The sequence below is a fragment of the Stegodyphus dumicola genome, chromosome 7 (genome assembly GCF_044657685.1).
Source record: "Stegodyphus dumicola isolate Sdum_Otavi_A_Nest chromosome 7, ASM4465768v1".
In the NCBI taxonomy this organism is placed as follows: domain Eukaryota; kingdom Metazoa; phylum Arthropoda; class Arachnida; order Araneae; family Eresidae; genus Stegodyphus; species Stegodyphus dumicola.
This window is the reverse complement of record NC_140774.1, coordinates 20,838,836-20,852,901: the sequence shown is the minus strand read 5'-3', so window position 1 is coordinate 20,852,901 and position 14,066 is coordinate 20,838,836. Positions and strand designations below refer to the sequence as shown.

The 14,066-nt window shown below is 37.3% G+C and overlaps 1 protein-coding gene across 3 annotated transcripts in view; it reads left to right on the top strand.

Annotated features, from left to right (window-relative positions):
- The window catches only part of LOC118190615 (ecdysone 20-monooxygenase-like), a 158,354-nt gene that overhangs the window by 132,437 nt on the left and 11,851 nt on the right, over nucleotides 1-14,066 (top strand). For all 3 annotated transcript variants that reach the window (XR_015041951.1, XM_085819952.1, XM_085819954.1), the window contains exon 9: nucleotides 8,312-8,509. Coding sequence is in view for 2 of the 3 variants with exons in the window: in XM_085819952.1 (XP_085676078.1) it covers nucleotides 8,312-8,509 (198 nt within the window). In the remaining variant the exon portion in view is untranslated. The remainder of the gene's footprint in view (nucleotides 1-8,311; nucleotides 8,510-14,066) is intronic.

The window sequence follows — 14,066 nt, the reverse complement described above, 5'->3', positions numbered from 1 at the left end:
GTCTAATTAGGCCTAGAGGAGAACACAAGTAAAGTTTTGTGAAGGTAGCACTTATCGTTTTAATTCTGTGGGTATGCCCAAACTAGGCACACTGATTGAATAGAGCTTTGAAAACAGTGCTGAAACGAGCATTGTTGTCAATGAGCTGACCGATGAGATGTGGAGAAACAAAGAATACAGACTCTCAGTTGTCCTAGATTATCGGTGAGCCCGGTCTGGGCACACCTAGGGTTCGCCGTTTGATTTTAGGCAAGATTTCAAGTTAAAAATGTAAAACTACAAATACACATACAGACAAAAAAATGTCTACATAAAGACAAAAAAAATAACATAGAAATTTCTTTTCAAACAATTCCTTTTATACCTTAAAAAAAATCTGGAAAATTTCTTTGAAAAATGACGGTCTTAAAAATCTAAACATGACTAAAATATATGGACTGGTTTGTGTTGAACTGCCATCTACTATAAATAAAGAAGGTTTAGAGTAACCTATAAATCCTTTTTCATTCAATTTTTCTGTGAGTACAGAAGGAAATTTTTAGGTGTGTCCAGACCGGACTCACTGCGCTGCAAAGGGTTAACAGGGTGGGAATATACATATATATTGATTATATATCTCCTTTTATACATATACATATATGTAATATTTTAGCAGTCGGGCACGAGTGAAGCTTGGCAATCCAATGATGACACAGAAGGAATTAAATTTATAGTCCATATCTTTATTCAATTCAAAAGAGCAGATCAATACTCGTTACTAATAAGATTACTTTATATTCACTGTATTAGAACGAAGGAAGGCAGATGAGAGCAGCAGCATAGATCCGATTCAAGCGTATCTTGAACAGCAGAGGTAGAAAAGAGCTTCTGACGCAAAATGGCGCGAGTTCTCTATTTATAGAAGCAGTTACGTAATATGCTCGAATGTTCTGGAAAGTACTGGTCTAGGGAAAAGATCCTAAATTGCAGAAAGTTAATAGGTTGCTTGTTCACATACAGCAAAGCCACCGTGTTGTATATATGCGTGTGTGTGTGTGTGTTTGGTGCGGCTGATTGCAACGCAACAAAAAAAAAAAAAAGGAGACGCACATCTGCATATTATAGCAGTCCCATATATAAAATTTGAACTTTCTATGGTTAATCGCTTTTGAGTTATGCGAGATACATACGTGTATGTCAAGATAAGAATCTCTTCCAAATCAATTTTGCAGTCCATTTTGGGAAAAATAGGCCTTTATTCAGGCCGTACGTCCAGCTATCATGCAAAAACATCATTCTGATGTATTCGAGAGCGTTCAAAATGGCTATTGTCGTTGAAATATGATACACAAAATTTTTCACGATTACAATGCTTCTTTTATTTTGTACAAGGAAGTAGTAATTGGATAAAGTGCCTACTTAAGTACTAATATAAATATTGATATTACTACTTAATAAGCAGTAATATAAATTAATATTTGTTTCATTTTTCTCTCTTAATTATAACGATATATAAGGCTTGTATAAATTATGCATAGCTTTCTTAATTTGAACTATACCTAAGCCTTTTTTTCCGTGAAAAATTAACTTTGGACCGGATTTTACCACAGGCGCATATGACGTAACCCCCCCCCCCCGCGTTTGGCAAGGGTTTGCTTTAATTTTCTTGTTAGTTGCACTATTTTTCTTGCAACGCATGACTATTACAATGTTAATGTCCAGAATTATATTTATATGCATGAAATCACCTATTTTCTCAGAAACTGTGAACTTTAATTTTGCGAATTTGAGTGGAATTTTTGGGAATTTTCGTATTATAAAAACGTTTAAACATATGTTTATTATTTTTTTAATTTAATTACTGATTTTGGGGTACCTTGAACTGTTTATTCAGTATGGCATTTTATGGTACATAGGACCATGTAATTACGGGGCATTCTAACATAGCATTATACTATAGCACACTACAGTATGTAACTACAAGATATTGCAATGTGGTATTCATTGCGGTATTCTACGCCATACTGCAGTATGTAACTATAAGACGTTGCGGCATTTTATTCATTATAATCAGGGCTTGCCGACGCGGCCGGTATTAACCGCCTGGGAGTTAAATTTTAAAGGGGGTTAATGATGATCATCTGATCGATTGGAAGTCGATAGCCGAATATGCACCAGGGAGTTTATTGGCATAATCAAGATCTTTTTGATTGCATAAAAATTTATCAATGAAATTGATAATTAATTGATTAAGATGTAGAAACTGGGGCTGTAACTAAGTGCAACTTGTGGCAAATCCTTAAGTAGACCTGTAAACGTTTTATCGCTATGTCTAAGATGAAGCAGAACTTAAGGAGGGTGTAATAAACGCTTTTATTCAAAACTCAGTTAACAGAAGGTGCTATTGCTTACAAACCAGCCAGCATTTATGTCAAAATTCAAAAGATAAATTCAAATTTAAAATTAAGTAAAATCTTAAGTTAGCCCAAGGCTACACAGGAATAAATAACGCGCAAGTTGACTCAAGCCTATACCACGTGACAAGCACTATTGGCAAGAATAAAAGTAAGACCAAAGATAGACTGCTTCTGAAGAACTGCAAATACTAACGTGGCGTTCAGCAGGTGGAATGCGCTTTGATTAAACAATATAAAAACCTTCCTTTAAATACTCTCCCTTTCTACCTCATTTGACGTAAAAATTATCATTCTAGCAGGAAAATGTAAAGAGAAAATGACATTAACGATACTGAAAATAAAACAACTGGTTAGATTAAAAAAAATATATATATCCTTACAATCTACATAAAGATATATTATGTAGTAATGAAGATATTTATGAGTATTATATACTTATAAGAATATATTTATGAGAAAAATACACAAAAAGTGTTTAAAGTATTCTTAAATTCATATATTTTTAATTGCATAAATATTTTATGCAATAAATAAATAAAACACAGGAACACAAAAAATCAAATCCTCCCAGGCAGACGCCAGACCCAGACTCTGCCATCTGAACGGTAGAGGGTGAACCTTGACTCGTCACTCCAGAAAGTCCAATCCACTGATTTACGGTCTTCTGTCGATATGCTTCGCACTACATTAACCGAGCAGCGCGGTTGGACTTTGTGATCAAAGGCTTATGGACGGCAGTACGACCATGAACACCAAGCAGATGTGCTCCTTACGGATGGCATTTATCGAAACAACACTCCCGGATGCTTGTCAGAACTCTTTGAGTATGTGAGCCATCTCGGATGGGTGCGGTTCTTCCATATTTTTCTGGACAGCACCCGTCGATCTCTATCTCCCAGTTTCACGGGTCTTCCGATTTGCGGCATATTCCAACAATTACCGCTCACCTTCCACTTCTGAATCACATAGGTTTGCATGGGTGTCAAAGTACGTATTAGTAGATAATGTATGTAAGCTACTTGAAAAAATTAAGAAATTTCAATGTCCGCCTCCAAGACATTGAAAATTTGAATGTGCCACCATGGCCAATGTCGATTTGGGGTAATTAAGCTCGCTAGATATGCACCTTGAGGATCGGCTATCTCTGTGATACCGACGATTACACCTTTCTCGAAATCAGGTAACTCTGAACTTCGTGGCATCTTCCATGCGACTGTTGCCAATGTTATTTAATACACGATATTTAACGGCGGAATGCACGATGTATATCAGGACAGCAGATATTTCCGTGGGTGTTCAAATACTTATTAGAAGATAATGTATATATTCCACTTGTAAAATTTAAGAGATTTCAATGTCCACCTCCAAGATATTGGACATTTGAATATGTCACCATGGGTCATAGAACCACCGAACCGAGATCGTGAAATTAGGGTGCATAAACAGTTGATCTCGCTGAAGGAGAATGTTCCAGCACAAGTTTTGTTCAAAATACAATATGCATGCTGAGCTTTGGAGTTCAAAAGCTATCTGAGAGAAATAACCCAAAATAAAACTTGTTACTGAACAACATTTATTAATTTTTTCCTCTTACCCAGTGGAGGCAGGCTTTAGTCAAGTCAACCATTTACTCTGGAAAACAAGAAACAGTTTGAATGTTTTCGAACGAAATGATTTAAGAATTAGGTTAGGCAATTTTATGCCAAATATTACAAACATTCCATCAACACATATGAAGCGCAGCCATCACATTCATTAAGATCGAACTTTGAGCTATTATAATATGTAATTTTTTTTTCTGAAACCATGTTGATATCTGTAAAAGTAAATATAACAATAGCAAGAAAAAAAATCTGGTGTGGATACGACGACTTCCTTATACGCCCTATTAAATTATGCAGATGTTTCCTGCGCTTCATATAAACTTTTTTCCTCAAATTATTCTAACTTAATTAATCGATCTCTCCAGTGACAAAGTATATAACAAGCTGAGAAATGTAAAACCCACCATTGGATACTGGCCATGTATGGCTAATAGAAAGGAAGATGTCCTCTTGATTCGACTGAGAATTGGCCATTGTCGCCTGACCCATGAGTATCTTCTGAAGGGAGAAGAGAATCCCAGCTGCCCAAACTGCAATGCAGATCTGACAGTCCATCATATCTTGGTGGAATGCCAGAGTTTTAATTATTTTCGCCAAAAACATTTTAATTGTTCAGAACTGGACTTGGGAAATTTAATTGGAAAAACACATCATCGTAATTTGTTTCTGTTTTTAAAAGATATTTGCTTTTATAATAGACTTTAACCTGCTTTTTAAAAGATATCAGCTTTTATCATAAATTGTAATCTGTCTCTTTTTACCTAAGCTGGAAGTTTTTACAATTGACTAATTGCATTGTTACCATTTGTCTGGCGCAGATAACCTTGATAGGTTTTGTGCCAAATTACAGTAATCCAATCCAATCCGATCTCTCCAGGCAAGTTGAAAACGACATTTAAAATTGCAAATTTTGATATTAAATATCCCAGTCAGTTTCGTTGTCCCAGTCAATTTCGTTGCCTTTTTGGAGACGAATTTTTAAACATTAATGTTGCACATGTAAACACATGCGGTGTTTGTGTTAGATTTCAAACGGCGTCTAGTTTTTCCTATATATACTTTCATTTATTTTATCTATGTTTAACTGCCACTAATAATTATAGTTTTCTTTCTTGCAAAAACAACTTCTAGAATGAGCTAAATATGTGTGTGTTTTCTTTCTGAGAAAATGACAAGAAAAACAACTTTTACGATGGGCTTATTAAAAATACTTGTTATTTACGACAGAGATGTTTTATTTAAAATCCAAACTACTTTCAAACATAAATGATACTTTATAATATGTTTATTAGTGCTCTGGCAGCGTAGTAGTTTATTTTGTGGAAGGACGCGTACGTGAATCGTTTGAACTCGATGATACAGTTTCAGTTGTGTCGTAAATACTGGTCTTTAACGTCATTTTTAATTAAATTTCTTCAGTTCTAATTATGTTTATACTTCTATTATTTATACAGTATGATTTACATAGTTAATGAGTCGTTCTTAATGACATTCATTTTTACTCAAGAGAAACATAATTAGAACATAAATACAATCTCACAGGAAAAAAAAAAAAAAAAATTACCAAAGCTTATCGCTCTCGATAACATCAACTCGCACACCATGAATTCAAACATAACTGTTATATCTTTAGAATTCCATCGCGTGATTCAACTTTTACAATGTTTCAAAGAAATTCAACATCAATATAATTGGAGAGCTAATGTTTAATCCCTTACATTTTTACAGCTTTTAAGTCAAAAATGAAATCTTAATTCAAATTGAGTTAATTTATTTACTATTTATATTATTTTATAAATGTAAAATGTTTAAATTAATACCTATTAATAATTATTAGCATTAATAATTATCAGAGATTATTCTGATTTTCTTATTAACGGACCTCTGAATGCAAATTCGGAATGGCACATGACAAATTTTCAAATTCAATATTTTGATCAATTTTTTTGTTTGCTAGTCAAACTTATTGTGCTTTGTTTTTCATACCGAGTACAAAATTCTTCTAAATAAGTAAGTTCAGGAATCTGAAGAAAAAATTGAATTTCACAATTTTTACAAAATTACGTTTTTTAAAACTTAAAATTGCCAAAATATGAATCTTGACATAATTTCAAACATTTTTATAACTAGAAGTACTATAATGGTGGTTGCGGGTCCGGTAAGAACTTCTGTGGACACGGTGTACATATTGTTGCATGTATACGGTTTGGTAATAGATTGAATGCACATAAAATTGATGATAGCTTGATAAAATATACTTTACCAAAAGTAACACTTCACAATTCTGGAACTTCCACAAAAGCACTCGTACTGCTCTTCTCAGTATCACAAAGTATAATCAACAGTTACACTTTAAACTATTAAGAACATTAAACACAACTCAATGCAAAGCGCATCTACACTCATGTCCATAAATTAAGGATAATTCGGAGTCACGCAGAAATCGAACTCTAAAATAAATATATCACCTGTAAAATCACTACACACATTTTCAAGAATCATATGCAAATTTCAGGAAGTAACCAGATGACACAGATGGTACGTCACAATGACGAGAGTGTAAGAGAGTGATATATAAGGAATACAGGCAAAGAAGTAAAATTGTTCGCAGGCGCTTTATAAGAATTCCAGTGCAATAACCGAATAGTTGTGACACAAAGGACGCATTTGGATGATTTTTTACGTGGTAGAATAATCGGCCGTCTGGAATGTGAGCGTACCCAACTGGAAGTATCAGACGAACTTGGAATTGCCCAGAGTGTCATCTCCAGGCTTTGGCAACGATTCCAAGATGATGGTAATGTGAGTAGACGTTACAGCACAGGTCGCCCCAGAGTTACAACGCCGAATGAGGACCGATATTTGGCAGTTATTGCCAAAAGAAACAGGCGGAGCACAGCCTCAGACCTGTCTCGTCAGCTCTCTTCAGCCACTGGTACGACAATTTCAAGGCAGACCGTGTACAGACACTTAGGGCAGATTGGTCTATATGCTCGTAGACCTGTCAGATGCGTTCCGCTTACTGCAACTCGCTGTCGCCTGGAGTAGAGAGCATGCACTGTGGACACCGCAACAGTGGGCTTGTGTGATGTTTTCCGACGAGCCCAGGTTTAGCTCGCAGTCTGATTCTCGCCGGACTTTCATATGGAGAGCTCCAGGTACCACCAAGAAAACATCATTGAACGACACCGTTACGGTGGTGCAGGAGTGCTCGTTTTGGGTGGAATTATTCTTGGTTCCAGAACTGACCTGCATGTTCAAATTGGAACCATGACAAGCCAAATCTATCGGGACGTCATTTTGGAACAACATGTACGTTTGTTTCGGGGCGCCATGGACATACAATTTGTGTTTATGGATGACAACGCCTGTCCTCACCTTGCAAACATCGCTTTTTGAGTGGTGTAATATCCCCCAAGATCAGATCGATAATTTGATACTCGGCATGCCTAGGCGTTGTACAGACTGTATTGCATCGTCTGGGAGACATACAATGTATTAACAATCATACCAACCATGTAATATTGGTTTTTTGTAAATGGGATTTTTTTTGGAATTTGCTCCAGGGAGAAAAAATCGCTAATTCTTATAATAATATTAAACATATAGCATCATTTTTTGCTCTTTACCTTTTGTTTAATAAATAAGCTTTACAAATAAGTCAAATTTGTTTTGCTTCTAACTCTTCCTTTGCCTGATTTTGCATTATCCTTAATTTATGGACATGAGTGTAAATAGGGAAGCTCTCACGGAAATCTCAATACTCTGAAGTCCGCTCTGAGCCAACAACTGAGAAACTGATGCTTTTCACGATCTTATGTAGTTTTCACTCGGCCGTCAAGATATCTCTAGTACCTTTCAATTCTCGAAATTAATGGCAGGCATATAGGTTAAAGTAACACATAAGGGTCGGATACAGTTACAGTTACATATAAGGATCAATTACAGTTATTCAACTACAATATCAATTGCAGTTATACAGGGATTGGACCAAAATGTCGCCAAATTTTCGTGAAGTTTGGTAACAAAAATTAGTCGCCATAACCATCGCCATCTTGATGATATCTCGCCTATTTAGCGGGGTAGCCATTCACTCAAGTTAAATAGACTTGCCCCTCCCCAATAATCTTATTTTCCAGTAGAGCTTTGTCTCGTTCAGGCATATTATACAAAAAATACTGTAATTTCGAATATAATTTCATTAAAATTATTTACATGTGTACAAAATTCGAAACACTATTATTTCTTTTTTATAACTGTTTCAGTCATCAAAATGTCTAAGAAAGTCAAAAATTTGTTTTATTTGTTTAGACTCCCCTGTTCTGTAACTTCGTCGTGCCAAGCAAGCTAGCCGAGAATTATCCAGAACCGGAACGCTTCCTCCCGGACAGGTGGCTGACGAGAGACCGATGCAACAGTCGCTTTACCATGATGCCATTCGGGAACGGAAAACGGATATGTATCGGAAGGAAGTTTGCAGAAATGGAAATGTACACAGCCCTTGCCAAAGTATGTAAGAAATAACGGATTCTTGCAAGTTTATGTTTAATTCTAGACTGTGTGAATTTTTATATCCGTGACAAAAATGTGTATGTTACGGCAATGTATGAAAACCAGCATTGTACATAAAAAATAGTTAAGCATTTTACAGAATGCCGTTGGCCGGCAATGTATGAAACAATTATTTCATACATTTCTTAGGCATTGTATAGGACATTAGGCTTCAAACATAGTTGATTCATGGAACCCTTAGCACAATGTCCCCCCCCCCGCCCCAGGAATCCCATCCTACTCTTAGAAAAGTATATTTTAAAAAAAAAAAATTAAAGTAGGTCAATATGTTATAGGTACTTTACGTAAAGATATAAAGAAAGGTATTGTGTTTCTTATTAAAAATTTTTAACATAAAATATTGATGTAATTTACTTAATTCCATTAACTCGTGTTCCAGGTGTGACCTACCATGCACTGAACTGAATTTAGTGACAAGTGTGAGCTTGTTTTTTTTTTTACACAAAGTGTTGCAAGTGCGGCTTTAAGGATGTTACCTGCAGTAGCATTTCATATTCTGCATCTAATTTGTTTCTGTATTTTTGTTGCTACATACGTTGAGAAAGATTTTCGCCTTAAAATACGTTGCTCCGAGAGAATGAGAAACTGCCTAATTATAGACGGCAAGCTGAGAATCCAATAATATTGCTGCATTGCGGAGGAAAATATTCCACACAACAGTAGTTAAGGGTTACCACTGGAGACTTTTTATAGCCCCCTCCCCCCAAAAAAATCTTGGTACATAAATAATTATCGACAAAATGTGATCCCAATGAACCGATAAGTACTCTTGTATTTAATTTATTTTGAACCTTTCTATCCATTTAAGTAACACAAGACGATAGAACACAAGAACACCTTCGTCCACGAAAGGTCTTACCCGGCCTTCACCTCCGGAACCGTTGGTCATTGACACGTACCTCCACAAAAATATTTTAAATAACGCAAACATTCATACTTTAGAATTCTTAAATTAGAAACATGAATTTTGTAAAGAAGTAAGAAATTTAACTTTTTATACCTTATGGCAGTTGTTGATGGATGCCATTTTTGATTGCACGTTGAATGTTAACAAAATCTGACTCGGTAATATTAACATTTATATTTAATTCTAGGATGATATCTTTAACATATATTTACTTATACACAATCACATTGCATGTAGTTACAAGATGAGTATTTTTACAGTTCGCAAGTCCGCATGAGTAAAAATCAAGAAAGTCATATTACAGCCACGATAACATCACGGAGGGAAAGAGAGGTGAGTGCGTGCTTCACCGACGGCAGCCAGGAACCGAGTAACCAGTTCGAATTTTCCTCCAGAGAGGAAGAGGGAGAAAGCTGGTAGCGCCCTCTCTCGGGGCAGCGGAGAAATAATAATAATAAAGAGTTCTCCACAGTATCCCCCCCCCCGAGTACCAAAGGTACGATGAAAAAAATGAGCTCACAAATATCTGGTGTTGAAGCGCACACGTCTTCCCGATCGTGTGACGACCGGTGGAGCACTGGGAGAAAGCGTAAGGTCGGTCGAAGGAGGAGTATCTGGAGTAGCAGTTGGATCCGGGGAGTAAGAAGGATCGATGGTCACAGGAACTTGAGTGTTTGAAGCTTCGAAGAAAGCAGACTTCAGACGATCTATGCTCAGAACGGTTTCCTTGTCGCGCACGAGAACGGCGAAATGCTTATTGTTACGTGCACAGACCTTGAAGGGTCATTCGTATGGAGGAGTGAGTGGTGGTTTGACCTCGTCGTTTCGCACAAACACGTGAGTGCAAGTGCTCAGTGCGTGGTGCACGAAAGGGGCAGATTTGTTGTGGCACGAAATAGGAGTCGGAGACAGCTTCTTCATCGCCTCTCGGAAAGTGGACAAAGGATGCTGGATCGACTGGAGCAGAGGATGGCTGAAAGAACTCAGATGGTAATCGAAGGGGTGTGCCGTAGACAAGTTCAACGGATGAACCTGCGAGGTCTTGCTTGAAAGAAGAACGCAAACCAAGAAGCTCAAGAGGAAGTGAAGTAGTCCAACGGGTGTCATTACGGCACTTCAGGGCTGCTTTCAGGTCGCGATGTAAGCGTTCCACTAAGCCGTTGGCGGAAGGATGGTATGGTGAAGTGCGAATTCGGCGTATTCCAAGCATAGATGTCAGAGAAGCGAAAAGGTGTGACTGGAATTTCAGCGAGCAGTTTGGGTCTTCACTCAGACGTTTTAACTCCTCGTCAGTGGCTTGCGAGTGAGCAATGAGCGTGAAATTCAGTGGTGCATTGGCATCGATGCCCTGAATACGTGAGAGAGTATCCGCGACGACTTTGCTGGAACCTGATATATGCTGAATATCAGTGCTGAATTGAGCTATATAATTTAAATGCCGAATTTGTCTCGGGGGAAGCAGAATTTGATTTTGATGTGAATGCATAAGTTAGAGGTCGGTGATCTGTAAATATAGTGAAGTGTTGACCTTCAAGATTATGCCTGAAATACTTAATAGCTGCGTAAATAGCTAATAATTCTCTGTCATACGTGCTGTATTTTTGTTCTATAGGGGACAGCTTACGTGAGAAAAATCCTAGCGGCTGGTAGTCATTAGAATGTCGAACGTTTAAGACAGCTCCGATGGAAATGTCAGAAGCGTCGACCATGACACTCAGCTTTTGGTTAGAAGAGTGATAGGAGAGTTACAGCATTACTAAGGTCGTGTTTACATTTTTTAAATGCCTGATTAAGTTCGTCGTTCCAAGGAACAGGGCGTTTATCATTTTTACGCGAGTCTTTTAAGAGTTCATTCAGTGAAGCTTGGGTCTCGGCTGCCTTTGGTAAGAAGCGGCGATAAAAGTTTATCATGGCTTAAAAACGTCTGAGCTCGAAAATAGTGGTAGGTTTTGGGAAGTCGGCAATTGCTTTTGTTTTCTCAGGCAGGGGTTTTACACCTGAGGCAGTAATGAGGCAACCTAAAAATGAAACGGATGGTTTTCCGAGTACACATTTGTTAGGGTTTAATGTCAAACCATGTTTATTCAAACGATCAAACACTTGACGAAGATGACGGATGTGCTCTTCTTCGCTTGTCGATGCAATAAGGATGTCGTCAAAATAAGGGATGCAAAATCCAATCCAAATAAAACTTCATGTATAAAACGTTGGAAAGTTTGGCCTGAATTTCGTGGGGTTGTGACGGCACTTTTTGGAATGTCTGCAGGGTTAACAGGAATTTGATGATAGGCACGTGCCAAATCAAGTGTTGAAAATATGTTCTTTCCTGAAAACATTTGAGTGCAATCCTGAATATGGGGTACGGGATAGCGATCCAGAATTGTAACAGCATTTAAGCGACGATAATCCCCGCACGGTCGCCAGTCGCCTTACGAACCATGTGCAGGGGGCTTACCCAAGGACTTTTTGAAGGCTGAATGATGCCGTTTGATAGGAGAAAATCAAACTCTTGACGTGCAGATTGAAGTAATTCTGGAGATAATCTTATAAGTTTGGAGAATATAGGAGGTCCTTTAGTTTCAATGTGATGGAAACTCGTTGACGTTGGTGGCCTCTCAAAAGTTTGCGAAGGATTCGTCAAGCTAAGGTAATCGGCAAGAATTTTGTCAAATTTTGAGTTACCCATCAAAATATGAATGCTAGTACTGAGCGGGTTCACATTAGGAAGTCTACCGCAAGAATATAGTTTTGTTTGTCCATCAATTAAGCGGTTGTTTTTAACGTCTATGAGTAAGTTGAACTTTGTGAGAAAGTCAACACCTATGATGGGTTGATTGACGTCTGCCAGGATAAAAGGCCAAGTAAATAAGCGACGTAAGTTTAAATTGATGGTCAAAAGTTTGGTGCCATTCGTCGCAATTTTAGTGCCGTTAGCGGCAAAGAGTTCCAGTGCAGCTGGTATTTTGGCATGCTGACTGTAACTCTTGGGAATGACAGATAAATCGGCTCCGGTGTCAATTAAAAAAGTCAGCTTTGAGGATGAATCGGCCAAAATAATTCGATTGATGTGGCTGTCGCAACGTTGGCCGGCAAGCGATCGCCGATCTAGTTTTCCGACTGCCGGAAATTGCACGGAGAAACACATTTTCGTGCCTTGGAACCAAAATTAGTATGGTAGAAACATGTTGTTGCTCGGTTCTTTATAATGTCGATAGCGTCCACTAGATCTATTACGCCTACTGTTGCGTTGGGAATAGTCTCTTCGTTCACAGGAACGCTCACGGCTGTTTTTGAGGGATAGCGAAAGTTCATTTACCTGCTTTGTCAGCTCTGCAACTTGCTGTTCAATGGGAGAGGTAGATGCCGTAGCAGCACTATTTATGTGCGGGAGAGTTGTGAGATCTGTAATTTTATCAGCTACAACTGCTAGTTTTGGAAGATCATCACTTAAGGCAGCAAGAATATTTTGTGTATTTTGCCGGAGACGAGATATCCATAAGAATTTCAACAAAGGTTCTCCAACGGTCTCTCCAGCGAGGTTTCGCATACGGCAAAGTAATTGTGATGGGCGTTGATCGCCAAGTTCTAGCCCTTGAAGAAGTGTACGTATCTTTGACGCCTCACTTTCAGAATGCAATTCAATTAAGCGTGTTTTTAGTGTGTCATATTTGCCAGTAACAGGTAGGTGTAAAACGATATCACAAACGCTATTGAGAATATCAGATTCGATTGCAGATATCACATGATTGAATTTCGTGGAGTCAACAATGATTCCGGCGATATCAAACTGGGCCTCTAGTTGTGCAAACCACAAAGTATGGTAAACCTTCCAAAATGTGGGAGGTTTGACGGAAACACGTGAAATATTAAGATCGTCTGCGATGGGTTGTGGTGGAGCAAGGCCAACTAGATATCTACAGGCCTGCTCCACCGATTTGTGACGTCACAATCGAAGGCGATCGTTCCTCGGTAGACGCAGCCGACTGATTCATTTATGTAGTACGCAGCGTTTTATTTCAAACTCAAGTCAAGTTAAATTAATTTTTACAACTAATATTTCGAATTTTAGGAATAATAACGTACTATATTACATCGTAATGATGGATATTTAAATACTAAATACCGTTCTACCGATTTATCAAACAGAAAATAAAAATAAGATTCGAGTGATATTGTAAATATAGCAGAGCTGATTTAAATAAACTGAAACATATCTGAACTTTTATACAGAAATAAAATGGACACAAAATTATTTATAAAAATGATACGGTATGTTAATATCAATGAAAATATAACATATGTAATGAACTAAACATGAGATGTTTTCATTTTGTAATAAAAAGAAAAAATATGTTAATGCTCTCAGATGATTTTATATTGCTTAAATTATGAAGACTGATTTATACTGCTTGACTACTAAACATATATAGTATTTCATAATAAAATTAATATCAATTCATTAATTCTAATATAATAAAATATTGCTTTATAATTATTTTTTGGTGCAATGATATTGAAGCAAAATGAACTCTCTTTTCTTCATTCCCATAAAGATTTTTCAAGATTCAATCAGAGATCCTAAGATGC